Source organism: Thamnophis sirtalis, unplaced genomic scaffold (genome assembly GCF_051295495.1).
Source record: "Thamnophis sirtalis isolate CommonGarterSnake01/CBP01778 unplaced genomic scaffold, rThaSir2_p1.2 scaffold_12, whole genome shotgun sequence".
Taxonomy (NCBI): Eukaryota; Metazoa; Chordata; class Lepidosauria; order Squamata; family Natricidae; genus Thamnophis; species Thamnophis sirtalis.
Genome location: NW_028261392.1, coordinates 46,210,398 through 46,230,689, shown reverse-complemented (window position 1 = coordinate 46,230,689; position 20,292 = coordinate 46,210,398). Strand labels below are relative to the sequence as shown.

The window sequence follows — 20,292 nt, the reverse complement described above, 5'->3', positions numbered from 1 at the left end:
AATATTTCTGGAAGATTGTTCTTCTAATTTTAATCAGAAGAAAATGTCCTTTGGAATAAATAGTGAAAATATGTTGCAAATAAGACAGACATCCTTGCAAATAAAACTTTTTTTCTCAAAACTGTAAGCCACATACATGGAAACAACTACTTATCAGGGTACAGGATAAGGGGTTTTTTTAAAAAGGAAAAGGACAATTCAGTGTTTTAAATGACAGCTCAGTTTATTAATATCTATTTATATTTGTGCAACAATGTTTTGACATATAAGATGCCAACATAAATATTGACTAACTGAAGTACATGTATTATATCATACTTTTCTTTGAACCTGTGCATGGTGGTTTGTTTGCAGGGAAGGTCCTAAATTTTGTAGATTGATTGTTTTTTTCTATTTATTACTTAGCCTCATATTCATCGGACACAGAATCATTATTCTATTCTACCACAGTTAAGTTACACCATTAGTAAAACACGGATTGAATTTGTGGGTAGTTCTTATATCTGGCTAAATTCTGTTTTAAGAAGGATTCCAAGTATTCTAAAATAATGAAGTCTGTACTTTAGGGCCACTCTTGTATCCAATGAAGGCACAAGTGTCAGGATGGTAGAATACCTCATTCATTCATTCATTCATTCATTCATTCATTCATTCATTCAACTTATATTGCTGCCTATTAGCCCATGACGACTAAAGGTGCCTTACAGAATATTAAACCACATTTAAAACAATAAAAGCTAACAAAAAGAATCAAATAAAATTAATATATTACAATATAACAAAATCACCCCCTATCTCCCACCCCCCACCCTGGCAATAGCAGATCACACAAGCCATTTAATGGGCTCCATCCCGCTCTGGGTTCCCCAGGCCTACTAGCAGAACCAGGTCTTCAGTGCCTTCCAGGAGAGTATTAGAGAGGGGGGCATTCTAATCTCTGGGTGAATGATGTTCCAGAGAGAGAGAGAGCCACCACGGAGAAGGCCCTTCTTCTGGGTCCCACCAGGTGTATCTCCCTCAGGCATGGGACCTGCAACTGATGGGTGGGGTAGATGTAACCGGCAAGAGACAGATAACCTGGTCCCAAGCCATGAAGGACTTTAAAGGTGACAACCAGCACCTTGAATTGAACCCAGAAGCAAATTGGCAACCAATGCAGCTCCCGCAGGAGAGGTAATACATGTGCAAACTGGGGTCTGCACAGAACCATATACCATTGTTGTTATATCAACAACAATGACCCTGCTTGGACAATAGACATGCATGCTCATAAACTTTAATTAGGCCAAAGGAGAGAATGCAAAGTGCTAACTAGTGATGTCAGTGCTTTGCTATCAGCACCGGTGCCAGTCCATTTGCTGTTCAATTCCAAATGGAGGAATTAACTGGCAAGCGTTATCTGAATTGGATATGAGAAAGGATATATGAGGTGAGAGTACATTGTGCTTGATAAAGTAAACAGTAAATTAAAACTTTGTACTCTTTTCAGTAGCTCCTAATTTATATATAATATACCACTGAAAGCTGCCAAATATTAAATTATATTTCTTTGGAGTTGTAAAATTCTTGCCGATATCCATCTATAACAAGTTAGAAATATTCCAGGGAGAAATTTCCTGATGATGGGTTCCAACAAAGTCCAAAAGTTTGAAAGAATAGCAATAGTACTTAGACTTATACACCACTTCACAGTGCTTTACAGCCCTCTATAAGCGGTTTACAGAAATCTTTGGTCCCGGTGATCATCCCAGACTGGATCTCGCATCATTATTTTGGGACAAGTGTATTTACCTTCATTTGCAACATATTATCACTGAACATTTTCAAGAGAAAGTTTTCCTATTGGCAGTCAAGTAGACTTACGCATTTCCAACATCATCATCATCATCAATCATCATCATCATCATCATCATCATCATCATCATCATCATCATCATCATCATCATTATACAATTGTATCACAGCGGCCAGTTGTTTCGCCGGATTTGGCATTGGTTGCTAGTCGGGCCCCACCCAGGGGCCTAGGACGTCGTAACGTATTTTCGTAATATGCGTGCAGATCCAAGCAGTGCGGCTTTTTGCATTTGACTGATGGTGATTTTGTCAATTTTTAACTGTTTTAAATGTAATTCCAGTGCTTTTGGAATAGCACCCAGTGTGCCAATTACCACTGGAATTACCACTGCTGGTTTGTGCCATAGTCGTTGAATTTCTATTTTTAAGTCCTGGTATTTTGCGATTTTTTCATGTTCCTTCTCGGCAACCCTGCTATCACCTGGTATTGCAATATCTATGATTGTAACCTTGTTTTTCTCAACCACTGTGATGTCTGGTGTATTATGCGCCAGTATTTTGTCCGTTTGTATACAGAAATCCCACAAGATCTTGACCATCTGATTTTCGGTGACTTTTTCAGGCTGATGTTCCCACCAGTTTGTTGCTGTTTTAATATTAAAATTTTTGCACAAATTCCAATGGATCATTTGCGCTACTGAATTGTGCCGCAATTTATAATCAGTCTGTGCGATTTTTTTACAACAGCTGAGTATGTGATCAACAGTTTCATCAGCTTCTTTGCAAAGTCTGCATTTGGCATCATCAGAGGATTTTTCGATTTTGGCCTTAATGGCATTTGTGCGGATAGCTTGTTCTTGCGCAGCCAGGATTAGTGACTCTGTTTCTTTCTTTAATGTACCTGTTGTTAACCATAACCCAGTTTGTTCACTGTCCACTTTATCTTTTATTTTTTCCAGAAATTGGCCATGCAGTGCTTTGTTCTGCCAACTCTTCATTCTTGATTTTATCACATCTTTTCTGTATTCTTGTTTCGTCTGTTGGGCCTTCAGTAGATTTTTGTTCTTTACTTCGATTAATAGATGTTCTTGACTTTCTTTTAAATAATCAGCCAGTGCATGTTTTTCTTCTTCAACTGTTTGCTTCACTTGTAATAATCCTCTGCCACCTGATTTTCGGGGCAGGTACAGTCTATCAGTATCACCATGTGGATGTAAACTGTAGTGCATTGTCATTAGTTTCCTGGTTTTTCAGTCCAAAATGTCCAAATCAGCTTGTGTCCAGTTAACTATACCAGCTGTGTATCTTATAACTGGTATTGCCCAGGTATTTATGGCCTTGATTGCATTTCCACCATTCAATTTAGATTTCAAAATTTTCCTAACTCTGTTGGTGTACTCTCGCCTGACAACAGTTTTTACTTCTCATGCTTGATGTTATCCAACTGCAGAATGCCTAAGTATTTGTAGGCTTCATTTTCTTTGCATTTAATTAATTGGTCGTTGGGCATTTCAATTCCCTCACATGCAGTGATTTTGCCCCTTTTTATGGATACAGTGGGGCATTTTTCCATGCCAAACTGCATTGAAATATCAGTGCTGAATACTCGGGCTGTGTTTGTCAATGATTGGATTTCTATTTCTGACTTTCCATAGAGTTTCAAATCATCCATATATAGTAAATGCGAAATTTTTTGAGCTTCTTTGGCTGTTTGGTAGCCTAATTTCATTTTTTTAAAGATTACTGATAGTGGGATCATTGCGATGATGAAGAGAAGAGGTGAAAGTGAATCACCCTGGAAAATTCCTCGCTTGATATTAACCATTCCGTAGATCTCATTCCCTACTGCCAACTCAGTTCTCCATTGTTTCATCGCCTTTTCAGTAAAGGATGTAATATTTTTGCTAATGCCAGTTGTTTCTAAGCATTTTATGATCCAACTATGTGGCAGTGAGTCAAATGCCTTTTTGTAATCAATCCAGACCATATTTAAGTTCGTTTTTCTGTTCTTACAATTTTCTAATATCATTTTATCAATTAGGAGCTGATCTTTTGTGCCCCTGCTCCTTCTTTTGTTGCCTTTTTGCTTCACTAGCAAGATGTTGTTTGTTTCCAAATAATCCATCATGTTATCTGCAATAATGCCTGTGAGTAATTTGAAGGTTGTTGGCAAGCATGTTATTGGTCTGTAGTTTTCTGGTGTTGTTCCTTTAGTTGCATCTTTCTGAATCAAGTATGTTTTTCCAGTTGTCAACCATTCATCAATTTGGCCCTTTTGTAAAATTTCATTCAGTTGCCTGGCCAATATTGCATGTAAACTGGTCAGATATTTGAGCCAGAAACCATGTAATTGGTCCTTTCCAGGTGATGTCCAATTCTTTACCTTTTTAACTCGATTTTTGACCATCTCAGTTGTTATTTCTAATACTTGCATTTGTTTGTTGCCAATGCTTTTCTCAAAGTCATGTATCCACTTTGCTTCCTTGTTGTAGTCCTTTGCATTTTCCCACAATTTTTTCCAGAATTCAACTGTGGCCTGTTTTTCTGGTTTTTCACTTTTGGTGTCACCATTCACATTAAGACTTTCATAAAAACGCCGTTGGTCTGATCGAAATTGCTGATTTTGTTTATATTGGATGATTCGTGCCTCATATCTTTCAATTTTTCTAGCTGTTGCTGTTATCTGCTGTTTTACAATCTCTACAGCTTCATTGATGTTTCTTGTATCCAATCTATATCTTCTGATTAGCCAATCTATGATTTTTTTGTTTTTGAGCCGTTGCTCATGCATGTTCTTTAAGTTACTAGCATCTGCCCTTAATTTTTTGACTTTTTGTTCTAATCGGATTTTCCACTTTGGCTTTGATGCTTTTTCTGTTGTGTGACTAGGTACTTTGATTTTAATGCCTAGTTCATTAGTGACTATTACAGCTGTGCTGTACATTAACTGGTTTGTTTCCAAGATGGATCATATTATCATATTATCCTATGATTATGATATAATCATATTATTATTATTATTATTATACAATTGTATCACAGCGGCCAGTTGTTTCGCCGGATTTGGCATTGGTTGCTAGTCGGGCCCCACCCAGGGGCCTAGGACGTCGTAACGTATTTTCGTAATATGCGTGCAGATCCAAGCAGTGCGGCTTTCTGCATTTGACTGATGGTGATTTTGTCAATTTTTAACTGTTTTAAATGTAATTCCAGTGCTTTTGGAATAGCACCCAGTGTGCCAATTACCACTGGAATTACCACTGCTGGTTTGTGCCATAGTCGTTGAATTTTGATTTTTAAGTCCTGGTATCTTGCGATTTTTTCATGTTCCTTCTCGGCGACCCTGCTATCACCTGGTATTGCGATGTCTATGATTGTGACCTTATTTTTCTCAACCAGTGTGATGTCTGGTGTATTATGCGCCAGTATTTTGTCGGTTTGTATACGGAAATCCCACAAGATCTTGACCATCTGATTTTCTGTGACTTTTTCAGGCTGATGTTCCCACCAGTTTGTTGCTGTTTTAATATTATAATTTTTGCACAAATTCCAATGGATCATTTGTGCTACTGAATTGTGCCGCAATTTATAATCAGTCTGCGCGATTTTTTTACAGCAGCTGAGTATGTGATTATTATTATTATTATTATTATTATTATTATTATTATTATTATTATTATTATTATTTGTGGTTAATCTTTGATGAGATTCACAGCCTTTGGGGCTGGTTGGTAGCTCAACAGCTCGAGTCCTAACCAAGGACCTAGGAACTGTTAAGGTAATGTCGGAGGATATATGCTGTTCCAAATAGGTGGTTTTTTGTAGAATCAGAATGTTCAAGTCTGATAAATTTAAAATTTCCAAATAGCGAGGTAGCTCTTTAGGTATTGCTCCAAGGGCTCCAATTACAATTGGGACAACACACGATTTCTTTTTCCACAGTTACTCAACTTCAATTTGCAGGTCCCTGTACTTTCTGATTTTTTCCTTGCTCTTTATCTTTAATTCGTGCATCTCCAGGTATTGCAATGTCAATGAACCATACTTTTTTTCTTTTCAATTATTGTTATGTCAGGTGTGTTGTGGGCCAAGTGCCTGTCAATCGGAATTCTGAAGTCCCACAAGATCTTGACTTTCTCATTATCTAAAATCTTCTGAACCTGATGTTCCCAGTGGTTTTTGCTGTACTCAATTTCAAACTTTTGGCACAATTTCCAGTGAATGATCTTAGTACCGCGGTCATGGCATTGTAGGTAGTCAGTTTGTGAAATTTTACTGCACACACTAATCAAGTGGTCGACTGTCTCGTCTTTCTCATTACAGAGGCAACATTTGCTGTTGGTGGTAACATGTTGAATTTTTGCCTTCATGCAGTTTATGGCTAAGGCTTGTTCTTGAGCTGCCAAAATAAAGCCTTCTGTTTCTTTTTTCAGTGCTCCTGATGTTAACCAGTTCCAAGTTAGCTTTTGGTCAGCTTTGCCTTCAATACTTTTCAAGTATTGGCTATGCATAGCTTTGTTTTTCCAATTTTCAGCTCGCTTCTCAATTACTTCTTTCTTTTGACTTAGTTGTCTTTAAAAGGCCTCCTTTATTTACTTCCTTAATCATTGGTTCTTCACTTTTCTGGATGTATTCATTCAAGCTGTGTTTTTCTTCTTCCACAGTCTGTTTTACTTGTAGGAGTCCTCGACCACCCTCTGCTCTTGGTAGATATAATCAGTCAACATCACTTTTAGGGTGCAAAACATGATTCATTGTCATAAGCTTCCTTGTTTTTCTGTCCAAATTGTCCAACTCCATCTGGGTCCAGTCAATTATTCCTGCAGAGTATCGAATCACAGATATAGCCCAAGTATTTATGGCTTTTATGATGTTTCCTCCATTCAATTTAGACTCTAATATCTTGTGAATTCATCAAATGTACTTGGCTGAAGTTAATTCCTTGACTTTATTATGCATTAAGTCAGAGGCCTTTAAAATCCCCAAGTACTTGTAGCCTTCTTTTGGTTTTACTGTTTTTATCATTTCTTCATTCTCAAGTTCTATTCCATCATCTTCTATGAACTTGCCTGCTTTGATTGCCATTGTTGCACATTTGTCAATTCCAAATTGCATACCAATGTCTTGGCTAAATTCTTTTGTGCTTTCAATTAATAAATTCAGTTCAGCTTTCGTTTTATCAAACAGCTTCAAAACATCCATGTACACCAAGTGCAAAATTTTCAGTCCTTTCTTTGCAAGTTCGTATCCATAGTTCATCTTCTTCAAAATGGTTGTCAGTGGTAGCATTGAGAGTATAAAAAGTAGGGGTGAAAGGGAGTCGCCCTGGAAAATGCCTTGTTTAATTTCAACTTCATCCAGTACTTCTTCATTAGCTATAAGCTTTGTTTTCCAGAGGTTCATTGAAGTTTCCATGAATTTTTGTATGTAGCTGCTGATGCCAAAGATTTTCAGGCATTTCTTCATCCAGCTATGGGGAACTGAATCAAAGGCTTTCTTATAGTCTATCCAAGCCATGAACAGGTTGGTTCGTCTTTTCTTTGAATTCTTTAGGATTAGTTGGTTGGTCCTTTGTTCCTCTTGAATTTTTGCAGCATCCTTTCTGTTCTACAGGAAGCAAGTTATTTCTTTCCAAGTATCCATAAATTTGGTTTGCAATGATACCAGTAAGGAGCTTGTATGTTGTTGGCAAACAAGTGATTGGCCTATAGTTTCCAGGATCCTTAACTTTTCTTTATCTTTTTGGATCAAAAATGTCCTTCTAGTTGTCATCCATTCATCATTTTCAGGTGTTTTTAAGATCTGGTTAATTTGGGCCGACAATCTTTTGTGTATACTTGTAAGTGCCTTTAACCAGAAGCCATGTAGCTCATCTGGTCCAAGTGCACTTCAGTTCTTCACTTTTCTTGACTGTCTTTGCACTATTTCTTTTGTTATTTTCACAACTTCCATTTTATGCACTTTAATAGAATCCTCAATCCGTTTGATCCATTTTGCCTTTCTATTGTGTTCCTTGTTGTTTTCCCACAAATTCTTCCAGAATTTCAGAGCTTTCTCTTTATCAGGCTTTTCATTTGTTGTTACTCCATCTCCATTTTCTAAGCTCTTATAAAACTGGTGCTGATTTGCTCTGAACTGTGAGTTTTCCTTGAATTGAGTTACTCGGTTTTCATATCTTTTAATCTTTTCAGCAACGGCAACAACCCTCTGCTTCAGCTCTTCAATTACTATCGCAATCTCATTATTCTCCAAATCGTATCTTGCTTCCAGGTTGCTTTTGACCTGCTTGTTCTTTAGCTGACCTTGCCTTAGGTTCAAGTCTCCACGAAATTTTTTGATCTTCAATTCCAACCGAATTTTCCATTTAGGCTTCCTCTTCTTGCCTCTTTGGTTCTTTTGTATTTTCAAACCCAATTCTTTGGAGGTTATCATGGCTGCTGCATACATCAGCTGGTTTGTTTCAGCTAATGTAGTGGTTTGAATGGTTTGCACAGTCTCATTGACCTTTTTTAGTACCTTTCTCAATTCTTTCTGGTTCACTTGGTTCAGCTTTGGCAAACGTGTTCTTTCAGCATCTTCCATTTGATGCTTTATTTGCTCAGCTAATTGAGCAATATCTGTTGTTGTTTGTTGTTGTCGCAACAACAGAATTGTATCACAGCGGCCAGTTGTTTCACTGGATTTGGCATTGATTACTAGTCGGGCACCCAGGGGCCTAGGATCTCGTAACGTATTTTCGTAATATGCGTGCGGATCCAAGCATTGTGGCTTTTTGCATTTGACTGATGGTGATTTTGTCAATTTTTAACTGTTTTAAATGTAATTCCAGTGCTTTTGGAATAGCACCCAGTGTGCCAATTACCACTGGAATTACCACTGCTGGTTTGTGCCATAGTCGTTGAATTTTGATTTTTAAGTCCTGGTATTTTGCAATTTTTTTCATGTTCCTTCTCGGTGACCCTGTTATCATCTGGTATTGCGATGTCTATGATTATGACCTTATTTTTCTCAACCAGTGTGATGTCTGTTGTATTATGCGCCAGTATTTGGTCCGTTTGTATACGGAAATCCCACAAGATCTTGACCATCTGATTTTCGGTGAAGCTGAGTATATGATCAACAGTTTCATCAGCTTCTTTGCAAAGTCTGCATTTGGCATCATCAGAGGATTTTTCGATTTTGGCCTTAATGGCATTTGTGCAGATAGCTTGTTCTTGCCACCTGATTTTTGGGGCAGGTATAGTCTATCAGTATCACCACGTGGATGTAAACTGTAGTGCATTGTCATTAGTTTCCTGGTTTTTCAGTCCAAAATGTCCAAATCAGCTTGTGTCCAGTTAACTATACCAGCTGTGTATCTTATAACTGGTATTGCCCAGGTATTTATGGCCTTGATTGTATTTCCACCATTCAATTTAGATTTCAAAATTTTCCTAACTCTGTTGGTGTACTCTCGCCTGACAATAGTTTTTACTTCTCCATGCTTGATGTTATCCAACTGCAGAATGCCTAAGTATTTGTAGGCTTCATTTTCGTTGCATTTAATTAGTTGGCCATTGGGCATTTCAATTCCCTCACATGCAGTGATTGTGCCCCTTTTACTGGATACAGTGGGGCATTTTTCCATGCCAAACTGCATTGAAATATCGGTGCTGAATACTCGGACTGTGTTTGTCAATGATTGGATTTCTATTTCTGACTTTCCATAGAGTTTCAAATCATCCATATATAGTAAATGTGAAATTTTTTCAGCTGAAAAAATTTCGCATTTACTATATATGGAGAAGTAAAAACTATTGTCAGGCGAGAGTACACCAACAGAGTTAGGAAAATTTTGAAATTTTCAAAATTTCAGAAAAGAGGTGATAAAATCAAGAATGGAGGGTTGGCAGAACAAAGCATTGCATACAAACAGACAAAATACTGGCGCATAATACACCAGACATCACACTGGTTGAGAAAAATAAGGTCACAATCATAGACATCGCAATACCAGGTGATAGCAGGGTAGCCGAGAAGGAACATCAGTCAAATGCAAAAAGCCACAATGCTTGGATCCGCACGCATATTACGAAAATACGTTACGAGATCCTAGGCCACTGGGTGGGGCCCAACTAGTAACCAATGCCAAATCCAGAGAAACAACTGGCCGCTGTGATACAATTGTATTATTATATTATTATATATTATTATATAAATATATAAGTATTATATAAATGTATTATTATTATTATACAATTGTATATACAATTGTACATTCATTGATGTTGATTATTATTATTATTATTATTATTATTATTATTATTATTATTATTATTATTATTATTATTATTATTATTATTATTAGACTTGACATCTGTTAAGAAAGCTAAGTAAGTTTAAAACAAGACAGGTAAAAATGGCAGGAAACCCCAGAGTTCAGAATCAGATTGAATGTTGGGAGAAAAACAATTGGCCAAGGCAGTATAAATAACGTCTATACTGTTGTCAAGAAAAAAAAGTGTGGATGTGTCTATGGATGTGTCATCTGAACTCAAGATTTATTCATGTAAGATTTTACTTTTTTACCCAGTGCATATATAGGTTTTTGCTGAGCCTGACAGAACAAAGCATAACTGTATACCCAAATGTCAAAATGATTGAATAATTAAACATTTCAACCAGTTAAAAAAAGATATTTCACTGATTTAATTAGATCATTTGGGATTACTACTCTACTAAATATATTTGGTTGTGTCAGCTGTGGACTGTTTTAGTTTTTAAGTAATCAATTTCACTGAAATTTAGAGTTCAAGTTGTTCCTAATACTGTAAGATTCTATGATATTTATATTTGCTACTAACCTCTGCTCTTAATTAATAAAGATCTGTCATAATTTCATATTTTATCTTGCACCACGCAAATAACTATGAACTATTTTCCAAACTAAGCAATTAGAGAAAAATATATAAGAAAAAGTACATACTTTGGTGCACATACATACTTTCAAGCAAATAATATGCTATAATACATAGGAATAAACAGCATTACTGATTACCGTTATACTAAACTGGAGAAGCTCTTGTGTGTATCTCTTATCTGTGGGAATCTGGGTTGCTGCCAATGTCTTGTCTGTGAGTAATTACTGTGAATAAAGTGTGGCTAACAGTAAGCTTGTGTCGGCATGACGGAGGGGGGTCAGAACAGGAACTTATGGACCACTGGAGGGCGCAAGTTGGAGACTCCCCGAAGAAACCTCTTAACAACGGGTAGTTGGGTAAGGGAAACCGGGCCCTTGCCTGGGAGAACTGTAGCAAGGGCTGCCAGCTGCCTATGCATGGTGCCTCGGGAGAGCCCTTATCCAACCCGTCCTGGAAAAAGTCCAGGACTTGTGGAACTGAGGCCCTGGTGGGCACCACCTGGTTCGTCTGACACCAGGCCATGAAGGAAACCCAGGTGGAGTCATAGATTCTTGTAGTAGATTGTCTGCGCAAGGCCTCTATGGTTCTAATTACTTGCAGCAACAAGTGAGCCTCTCTCAGGTCCTCGCGCTCAATCTCCACACGGCTAGCTGCAGCCAGTGTGGCTCTGGATGCACTAGCTTCCCCTGGTGCAACGCTATCTTCCCCTCTGGGATCCTCCATGGAGGCCGGACCGACAGGGTCATGAGATCCGCAAACCAGGCCCTACTCGGCCAGTGAGGTGTCACCAGGATCAGCTCTCTCTGTTCCCTGACTAGCTTCTGAACTACCCTGGGAATGAGGGGGAGGGGAGGAAAAGTGTACAGTAGCCCGCCCAGCCACCTTGTGCAAAGGGCGTCGACCCCCTTCGTTCCCCAAGAGTGGCGAAGATGTCCACCACTAGTCGTCCGAACCTCTGGCAGATGCTCTGAAAAAGCTCCAGGGAGAGGGTTCACTCTCCGTTGTCCACTGTCTCTCGACTCAACCAGTCAGCCTGATGGTTGTCAATCCCCGTGATGTGCTCTGCCCGGGTTGACCGCAGGTGTCTCTCCGCCCAGATGCTCAGTGACATTGCCTCGGTGTGCAGTGCCTTGGAACATGTGCCACCCTGCCGATTGATGTGGGCCTTGGCCGCCACGTTGTCGGTGAGGACCAGAATATGATGACCCTTGACGGAGATCCGAAAGTGTCAAAGCGCCAGATGGATTGCCCGGAGCTCCAACCAGTTGATATTGTGTCGGAGCTCCTGCCAGGATCACGGACCCTGTGCCAACTCAATCCCAGGATGCCCCCCCCCCAGCCGAACAGACTGGCGTCCGTGGTGAGTATGAGGCGCTCCTGGTCCCTGAACTTGCACCCCTTGAGCAAGGCTGGGGACAGCCACCACTTGAGGGAGATCAGTACCTGAGGGGTGGTCTTGACCTTGGCCGGCAAGCTGCTGGTGTTGGCCCTCTGGAACAGCAGGAGGCACCACTGCAGAGTCCTGGCATGCAACCGTGCCCATGGTACTACCCCAGTGCAGGATATGAGCTTTCCCAACAAGCTGGAGAGAAGGGCTACGGGAACATAACAGTCCCTGCAGACCTACTTAACCATTTTAACAAAACTGGACCTATGGTCCTGGGAGAGGAAAACCTTCCCTGAACAGGAATCTATAACAACCCCCAAATGAAAGATCCTAGTGGACGGGTGAGAGAACTCTTCAAAGTTAACAGAAAAACCTAACCGTTGAAGGGTGTCTATGACCTGCAGAAAGTCCGCCTCCATCTGACCCGGGGATGCCTCCTGGACGAGAACATCATCCAGATTGCAATGCAATCCCCAATGGAAGTGGGCAGCATACAAATTTTATTAAATATTTTATTAAATTTAATGGGGAAACCCCTCAAGAATGCCGCCACAACCGCCAGCACTTTGGTGAATGACCTGGGTGCGGATGACAACCCAAAGGGCAAGGCACTGTATTGGTAATGGCGCCTCAGATAGGAGAACCAGAGGAAACACCTATGCAGTGGGAGAATGGGGATGTGGAGATAAGCCTCCGTGAGGTCTATAGATGCCATGTAGTCCCCCTCCCGTATGCCCGCCAATATGAACTTAAGTGAGGCCATCTTGAACTTGTGATAAACTAGATATTGGTTCAAGAGTTTCAAGTTGAGAATAGCCCTCCAATGCCCCAAAGTCTTCAGCACAAGAAACAAGTTTGAATAGAACCCCCGACCCACCTGGTCCGAAGGGACTGGTTCTATTGCAGCAATTTTTATTGCTATTATTGTTGTATTTTTTGTGTTTTTAATTATTACGTGGGGACTGCTTGGATGAGTGAATGAGTATGTTTGATTCAGAGGACCTGCCGAGGAATGCGGGAGTCATTGGGGTGGTCGGGGGGACTACGGACACGGGAGTGGGCCGGAGCATTACGGTCATAACAGGGAGGGGCAGATATGGCGGGGACTTTAGGGCTGGCCATTACCGGGGAAGGAGGGCTCGCTGCGTTATAGAGATCCCTCCTTCCGGCCCTACGAGTCCCACTCCAAGGCCAGATGGTGCGAGTAATCAGGACCCTGGTCTCAGGCTGCTGTCGCTAAATGCCTGGTCTGTAGTTCACAAGGCTCCCCTCGTCCGGGACTTAATTTTAGACGAGAGGGCAGACCTGGCATGTATTACTGAAACCTGGCTGGGCCCGGAGGGAGGAGTCCCCCTCGTAGAGATGTGCCCAGAAGGATTTCAGGTGCTCCATCAGCCGAGAGCTCAGTGAAGGGGTGGGGGTGTGGCTATTGTTATCCGAGAGTCTTTAGTACCTCGTAGGATCCCTGCTCCAGAGCTTGTCGGATGTGAGTCCCTGCTGGTGAAGTTGGACCTCAAGGGTCAAGTGGGTTTGCTGTTAACGTACCTGCCTCCCAACAGCGTTGCAGCAGCCCTCCCCTCGCTCCTCGAGTCGGTAGCTGAGCTGGCAATTGAGTTCCCCAGGCTTATGGTTCTGGGGGATTTCAATTTGCCTTCGCTCGGTGAACACTCGGATGGGGCGCAGGAGTTCATGGCTTCCATGACAGCCATGGATTACGTTGAGGATTACGTCCAGTTCTTAGCGGACAAAGTTGCTTGGTTTCGGTCGGACGTGGACTCCGATTTTGCAGATCCAGCCGAGGCACAAGGGGATAATCTGGTAGACCATCGCTGGGTTGAGTTTCAGGATGTTGCCCCTGAGGATGTGGACAAGGCCATGAGAGCTGTGAGTGCCTCCATATGTGTACTGGACCCGTGCCCCTCCTGGCTAGTTGCTAACAGCAGGGAGGTGACACGGGGCTGGATCCAGGCGGTTGTTACCGCCTCCCTTCGGGAGGGGGTCTTCCCCTCCGCACTTAAAGTGGCGGTGGTGAGACCCCTCCTGAAGAAACCATCTTTGGATCCAGCCGTTCTTAACAATTATCGTCCAGTCTCCAACCTCCCCTTCGTGGGGAAGGTTGTTGAGAAGGTGGTGGCCGTTCAGCTCCAGCGGTCCTTGGAGGAAGCTAGCTATCTTGACCCATTCTAGTCCGGCTTCAGGCCTGGCTACAGCACAGAAACCGCTTTGGTCGCATTGACCGATGACCTCTGGAGAGCCAGGGATGGAGGCCACGCCTCCATCCTGGTTCTCCTTGACCTCCCAGCGGCTTTCGATACCATCGACCATGGTATCCTTCTGCAACGCCTGCGGGAGGTGGGAGGCACTGTCTTGCGGTGGTTCTCCTCTTACCTCTCGGACAGGTCGCAGTCGGTGTTAGTTGGAAAGCAGAGATCGACCCCTAGGCCCCTAACATATGGGGTGCCACAGGGTTCGGTCTTGTCCCCCCTACTTTTCAACATCTACATGAAACCGCTGGGCGAGATCATTCGGCGGCACGGGATAAAATACCACCAGTATGCGGACGATACTCAGTTGTATCTGTCCGCCCCGTGCCAACTCAATGAAGCGGTGGACGTGATGAACCAGGGCCTTGAAGCTGTTAGGGACTGGATGAGGGCTAACAAGCTTGTGCTCAACCCAGATAAGACCGAGTGGCTGTTGTGTTTCCCTCCCATTAATTCGGCAAGTGTTCCATCTCTCAGGCTGGGGGGTCAAACATTACACCCCTCAGACAGGGTCCGCAACTTGGGAGTCCTCCTGGACCCACAGCTGACTTTTGAACACCATTTGTCAGCTGTGACCAGGGGGGCATTTGCCCAGGTCCGCCTGGTGCACCAGTTGCGCCCCTACCTGAACCGGGAGGCCCTCACAACAGTCACTCGTGCCTTTGTGACCTCTAGGCTGGAATACTGCAATGTGCTCTACATGGGGCTGCCCTTGAAGAGTATTCGGCGACTTCAGCTAGTCCAGAATGCGGCCGCGTGAGCGATTGTGGGTGCACCTCGCTTCACCCACATAACACCTATCCTCCGCGAGCTGCACTGGCTACCTGTCGATCTCCGGATACGCTTCAAGGTGCTACTTGTCACCCATAAAGCCCTTCATGGTAGTGGATCTGGGTACTTGAGAGACCACCTACTGCCAATTACCTCCACGCGACCGATTAGATCCCATAGACTAGGCCTCCTCCGAGTTCCATCTGCCGGTCAATGCCGACTGGCAACTACGCGGAGGTGAGCCTTCTCGGTGGCAGCTCCGACCCTATGGAACGATCTCCCCGTGGAGATTCGTACCCTCACCACCCTCCAGACTTTCCGCACAGCGCTTAAAATCTGGCTATCCCGTCAGGCCTGGGGCTAAAGACTGTAACCCACCCGAATGGTATGAATGTTGTGCTTTTAATTATGTATTGTTTTACGTGTTAAATGTTTGTTCCCCCCCCCTTTGAGTTGTAAGCCGCCCTGAGTCCCCCCAGGGAAAAGGGCGGCATATAAATAAATTTTCATAACTCATAACTCAAACTTTCAATGTCAGGCAGATGCTTAATAGCCTGATGCTTCCGCTTGTGCTTGTCTATGTTTTTTTGTTTTTTGTTTTCGTTTAAAAAGGTTTTATTTCTTTTAAAAAACACAAATATTTCATCATTTGTCAATCATTAAAACATTGAAGTACATTTTTTGTATGCCCCTCCCTCCCTCCACCCCCCAACCCCCTTCCTCCTCCCCCCCGACTTCCCAGAACCCGTACACGGTATGGATTTTTAACTAACACAGTCTAAAATCTATTGAGAAAAAAGAAATAAAGAAATTAATGACATTTTACATTGACCTTAGCTTCTTCTTACTGAACTAACTTTAAACAGTTTAAATCATTTCTGATCTTAAGCATAGGCTAACTGGAATTTCTTGGTCCCGTATTTATTTTGTATATAGTCAATCCATTTTTTCCAGTCTCGTTTATATCTCTCATTTGAGTGATCTTTAAGATATGCCGATATTTTAGCCATCTCGGCTAAGTTTGTGACTTTCAATGTCCATTCTTGGATTGTAGCCAAGTCTTCCTTCTTCCAGTATTGCGCCACCAACAGTCTTGCTGCAGTTATTAGGTGCAGAATCAAGTTAGTCTCTACCACTGTAAAGTCAGTACATATACCTAGTAAAAATAACTGAGGAGTAAACTTTATCCTTCTTTTAAAAATATTTTGCATAACCCACCATATTTTTATCCAGAATGCCTTAACCTTTTGGCAGGTCCACCATATATGATAATATGTAGCATCGAGAGAACCACACCTCCAGCATTTAGGCTGTACATTCGGATACATAGAAGCCAACTTTTTAGGATCTAAATGCCATCTATAGAACATCTTGTAAAAATTTTCTGTCAGATTTTGAGCTTGTGTAAATTTCACATTTCTTACCCAGATTCTTTCCCATGTATCCAACATTATTGGTTCTTCAATATTTTGAGCCCATTTTATCATACAATCTTTAACTAATTCTGTTTCCGAATCCATCTGTATTAATACATTATATATCCTCTTTATATGCATTAAGCTTTGATCTCTTATTTGTTTAAACAAGTTATCCTCAACTTGGATAAAACCAATTTTTTGATCTATTTTCCACCTAGCCTGTAATTGCCCATAGTGGAACCATGTTTGAACTACCTTCTCCTCTTTTAATACCTCTAAAGATTTTAATTGTAACACCCCCCTTTCTGAGGTAAGAAGCTGTCTGTAAGTAATTCTGTCCTGTTTTTGTGCTATATTCATATTTTCAATTGCGTGTCTAGGAATTGCCCACATGGGTATCTTGTCATTTAATTTATATTGGTATTTTTTCCAAACCCGCAGTAAAGCATTTCTTAAAATATGACTTTTAAAATGCTTATCCAATTTTTTGTTGAATAACAGGTAAGCATGCCAACCAAATACCAGATCGTGTCCCTCAATAGTCAATATTCTATCATTGGTTAAATGAGTCCAATCACTAATTACAGATAATGCCACTGCATCATAATATAGTTTTAAATTAGGTAGTTTCAATCCTCCTCTCTCACGTACATCTTGCATTATTTTCATCTTTACCCTCGGCTTCTTTCCTGCCCATACAAATTTGTTGATACCCTTCTGCCATTCTAAAAGGTTCGCATCTTTTTTTAAGTATAGGTAACATTTGGAAAAGAAATAAATTTTTTGGTAAAATGTTCATTTTCACTGCCGCTATCCTACCCAGCAAAGATAAGTGCAATTTCTCCCATTTTTTCATCTCCGTCTGTATACTATGCCAAAGTGGTTCATAATTATGCTTATATAATTTCCCATTTGAAGTTAAAATGTTAACTCCAAGGTATTTGACTTTTTTAACTACCTCACATCCTAGCATCACTCCTAATTCTTCCTTTTGTTTAATATTCATATTTATAGCTAATATTTTGGTTTTTCCTAAATTTATTTTAAAGCCAGACACTTGACCATATTGATTAATCGCATTCATTAAGACCATACTGGATTCCTGCGGTTGTTCCAATATTATGACCAAATCATCCGCAAAAGCGCGGACTCTATATTCTTGCTGCCTAATCTTGATCCCTTTTAAACCATCCAAGCCCCGTATTTTATTCAACAATACTTCCAAAGTTATAATAAACAATAATGGGGACAAAGGACAGCCCTGTCTTGTACCTTTTCCAATTTGAAAAGAGTCTGTTAAACTTCCATTGACTATGATTTGTGCTGTTTGCTGTTGGTATATTGCTTTAATTGACTGTAAAAAATTATCTCCTATCTGCATTTTTTGCAATATCTTCAGCAGAAATTGCCAGTTAACTCGATCAAAGGCCTTCTCAGCATCCAAAAATATAAATGCAGCAGGGATCTGGTTGTTCTTTCCCAAATATTCTAATGCATTAATAATTAATCTGACATTACTTTTCATCTGTCTCCCCTGTATAAAACCTGTTTGGTCCGTGTGTATCAATTGTTGAATAACCAACATTAACCTATTTGCTAATATTTTAGTAAAAATTTTATAATCTACATTCAGTAATGAAATAGGTCTATAATTTTTGGGTTGAGTAGTATCTTGATCTTCTTTGGGTATCAAAGATATAAACGCTGTCTTCCAAGATGGAGGCACTTTACCTTCCATTTGAATCATATTAAATAATTCTCTAAGAGGTTCTACCATTTCTAACTGTAAGTTTTTATAGTAAAGCGCTGTCAAGCCATCTGTACCTGGTGCTTTCCCTGACTTTAATTGCTTAATTACCTGCAAGATTTCCCCTGAGGTTATTGGTTGATTCAATTTTTGCCTGTGCTCTTCTCTAACTGAAGGTATTTTCTCTTTATCTAAATATTTGTCTATGTCTAAACCATTAATTTTATCCCCTTTATACAGTTCTGTAAAAAATTCCCGAAAAGCCTTTTGAATCTCTTCCTGTTGAAACACCTCCTTCCCTCTGTAAATCAGTTTAGATATATTTCGAGTTTTCCTTTTTTTCCTAATCTGATAAGCTAACCATCTGCCAGGTTTGTTTGCATTACAAAAAGTATTGTGTTTTGCATATAATAAATTAGTGGCTACCTGGTCAGAGATCAACATGTTAAATTGAGATTTTAATATGTTAATAGCTTCCTTAACCTTTGTATCGTCTGGGTTCATTGTTAACTCCAACTCTTTTCTCTTAATTTCCTCTTCCAGTTCTGTTCGTTTTAACCCTTGTTTATTTCTATGTGTTTTATTTATATTCATCAGCACTCCTCTCATATACGCTTTGCTTGCATCCCATACAAATTCCATAGATGTACCCTTATTCATATTCAAAACAAAATATTCAGATAGTAATTTTTTACAATCATTAATATACTTTTCATATCTAAATAAGTTTTCATTCAATCTCCAAGACATTCTTGCCTGCACTACCCTTCCCAACTCCATCCAAACTGGGTTATGGTCCGAAAGGACCCTAGCCGCAATCTTTGTCTTATTGACCCTAGAAAGCAAATCATTAGTGGTTAGTATAAAATCAATCCTTGAAAGGGATTGATGCCTGTCCGAGAAGAAAGTGAAGTCATATTCCTCTGCATTTCTTTCTCGCCAAATATCTCTCAAGTCGAAGTCATCCATAATGTCAAAGAAAGGTTTGGGTAACTTTGCTTGCATCTTAGTATTTAGGCGGGAAGTCTTCTTATCTCTCTTAGTGTCTATCACTCCATTCCAGTCACCCAATAGTATACAGGAACTATAGTCCCACTGTACTAATTTAGCATGGAGATTTCTATAGAATCTATCTTGCTGTTGATTGGGAGCATAAATTCCCAAAAGTAATGTCTTTTTCCCTTCTAGGATTAAGTCTAAAGCAATATATCTTCCGAAGGGATCTGCTTCTATTAATTCAGCTTTCATATCTTTTCTTAAGTATACAACTATACCATTCTTCTTTTCCATAGCGGAAGCTGCAAAATGTTGACCAAGTTTTGAGTTGATCAAATATTTTTGATCAGTTGACTTGATATGAGTTTCTTGCAAACAAATTACATCATTCTTAAACTGTTTGAGATAGTGAAATATTCTCTTCCTCTTCTGTGGAGAATTCAGTCCATTGACATTCCATGTTAAAACCTTAGTTGTCATCTTTGGTTGGCTGAAGCATTTTTAGAGCTTCCTGCATGGCCTGTTTAACCTTAGGTCTAGCTCCTCCCACTGCTTCCAGACTTGTTATTGTAGTTCCTTGATCGATGGCCAGTGATTGTTGATGCTGTTGCTTTTTAGCTTGTTTCTCCATTCGTCTAGTAGTCATGCGGCTAGGTCTTTGTTCCATAACACCTTGCACTTCTAGAAAAGAGAGATGCTCCATCTTGTCTGGTGGTTGTGTAGTTTGCTGCTTGTCTATGTTTTGAGTGGAAGGAAATGTGCAGAAGTAGTTCGGGGAAATGGAGAGGAACTCTAGCCGAAGCGTTATGTGTAACTGTGCTGAGCATCCAAGCTTTTGAGGAAATCTCCGCCCAGGCCTCAGAGAAGAGAATCAAGCAACCACCAATGGGTGGGGTCCGAGACAACCTATTTGCCCTGGCGGTAAGGGTGACCACCTCCCCCTCGAAAGGGGCACTTACTCTGTTGTTGGAAATGGGGCATATCCCTGTTGTAACATCTCTCAGGCTGCCTCTCC

At 40.7% G+C, this 20,292-nt stretch overlaps 2 protein-coding genes across 3 annotated transcripts in view; both read right to left on the bottom strand.

The window, feature by feature from the left end:
• Positions 1-20,292, bottom strand: part of FRMPD4 (FERM and PDZ domain containing 4) — a 286,717-nt gene that overhangs the window by 130,105 nt on the left and 136,320 nt on the right. The window lies entirely within an intron of this gene.
• Positions 1,958-3,065, bottom strand: LOC148043319 (uncharacterized). The gene has a single exon (XM_087726391.1). The coding sequence runs from the start codon at positions 3,027-3,029 to the stop codon at positions 2,022-2,024; it is 1,008 nt and encodes a 335-aa protein (XP_087582517.1). The 5' UTR covers positions 3,030-3,065; the 3' UTR covers positions 1,958-2,021.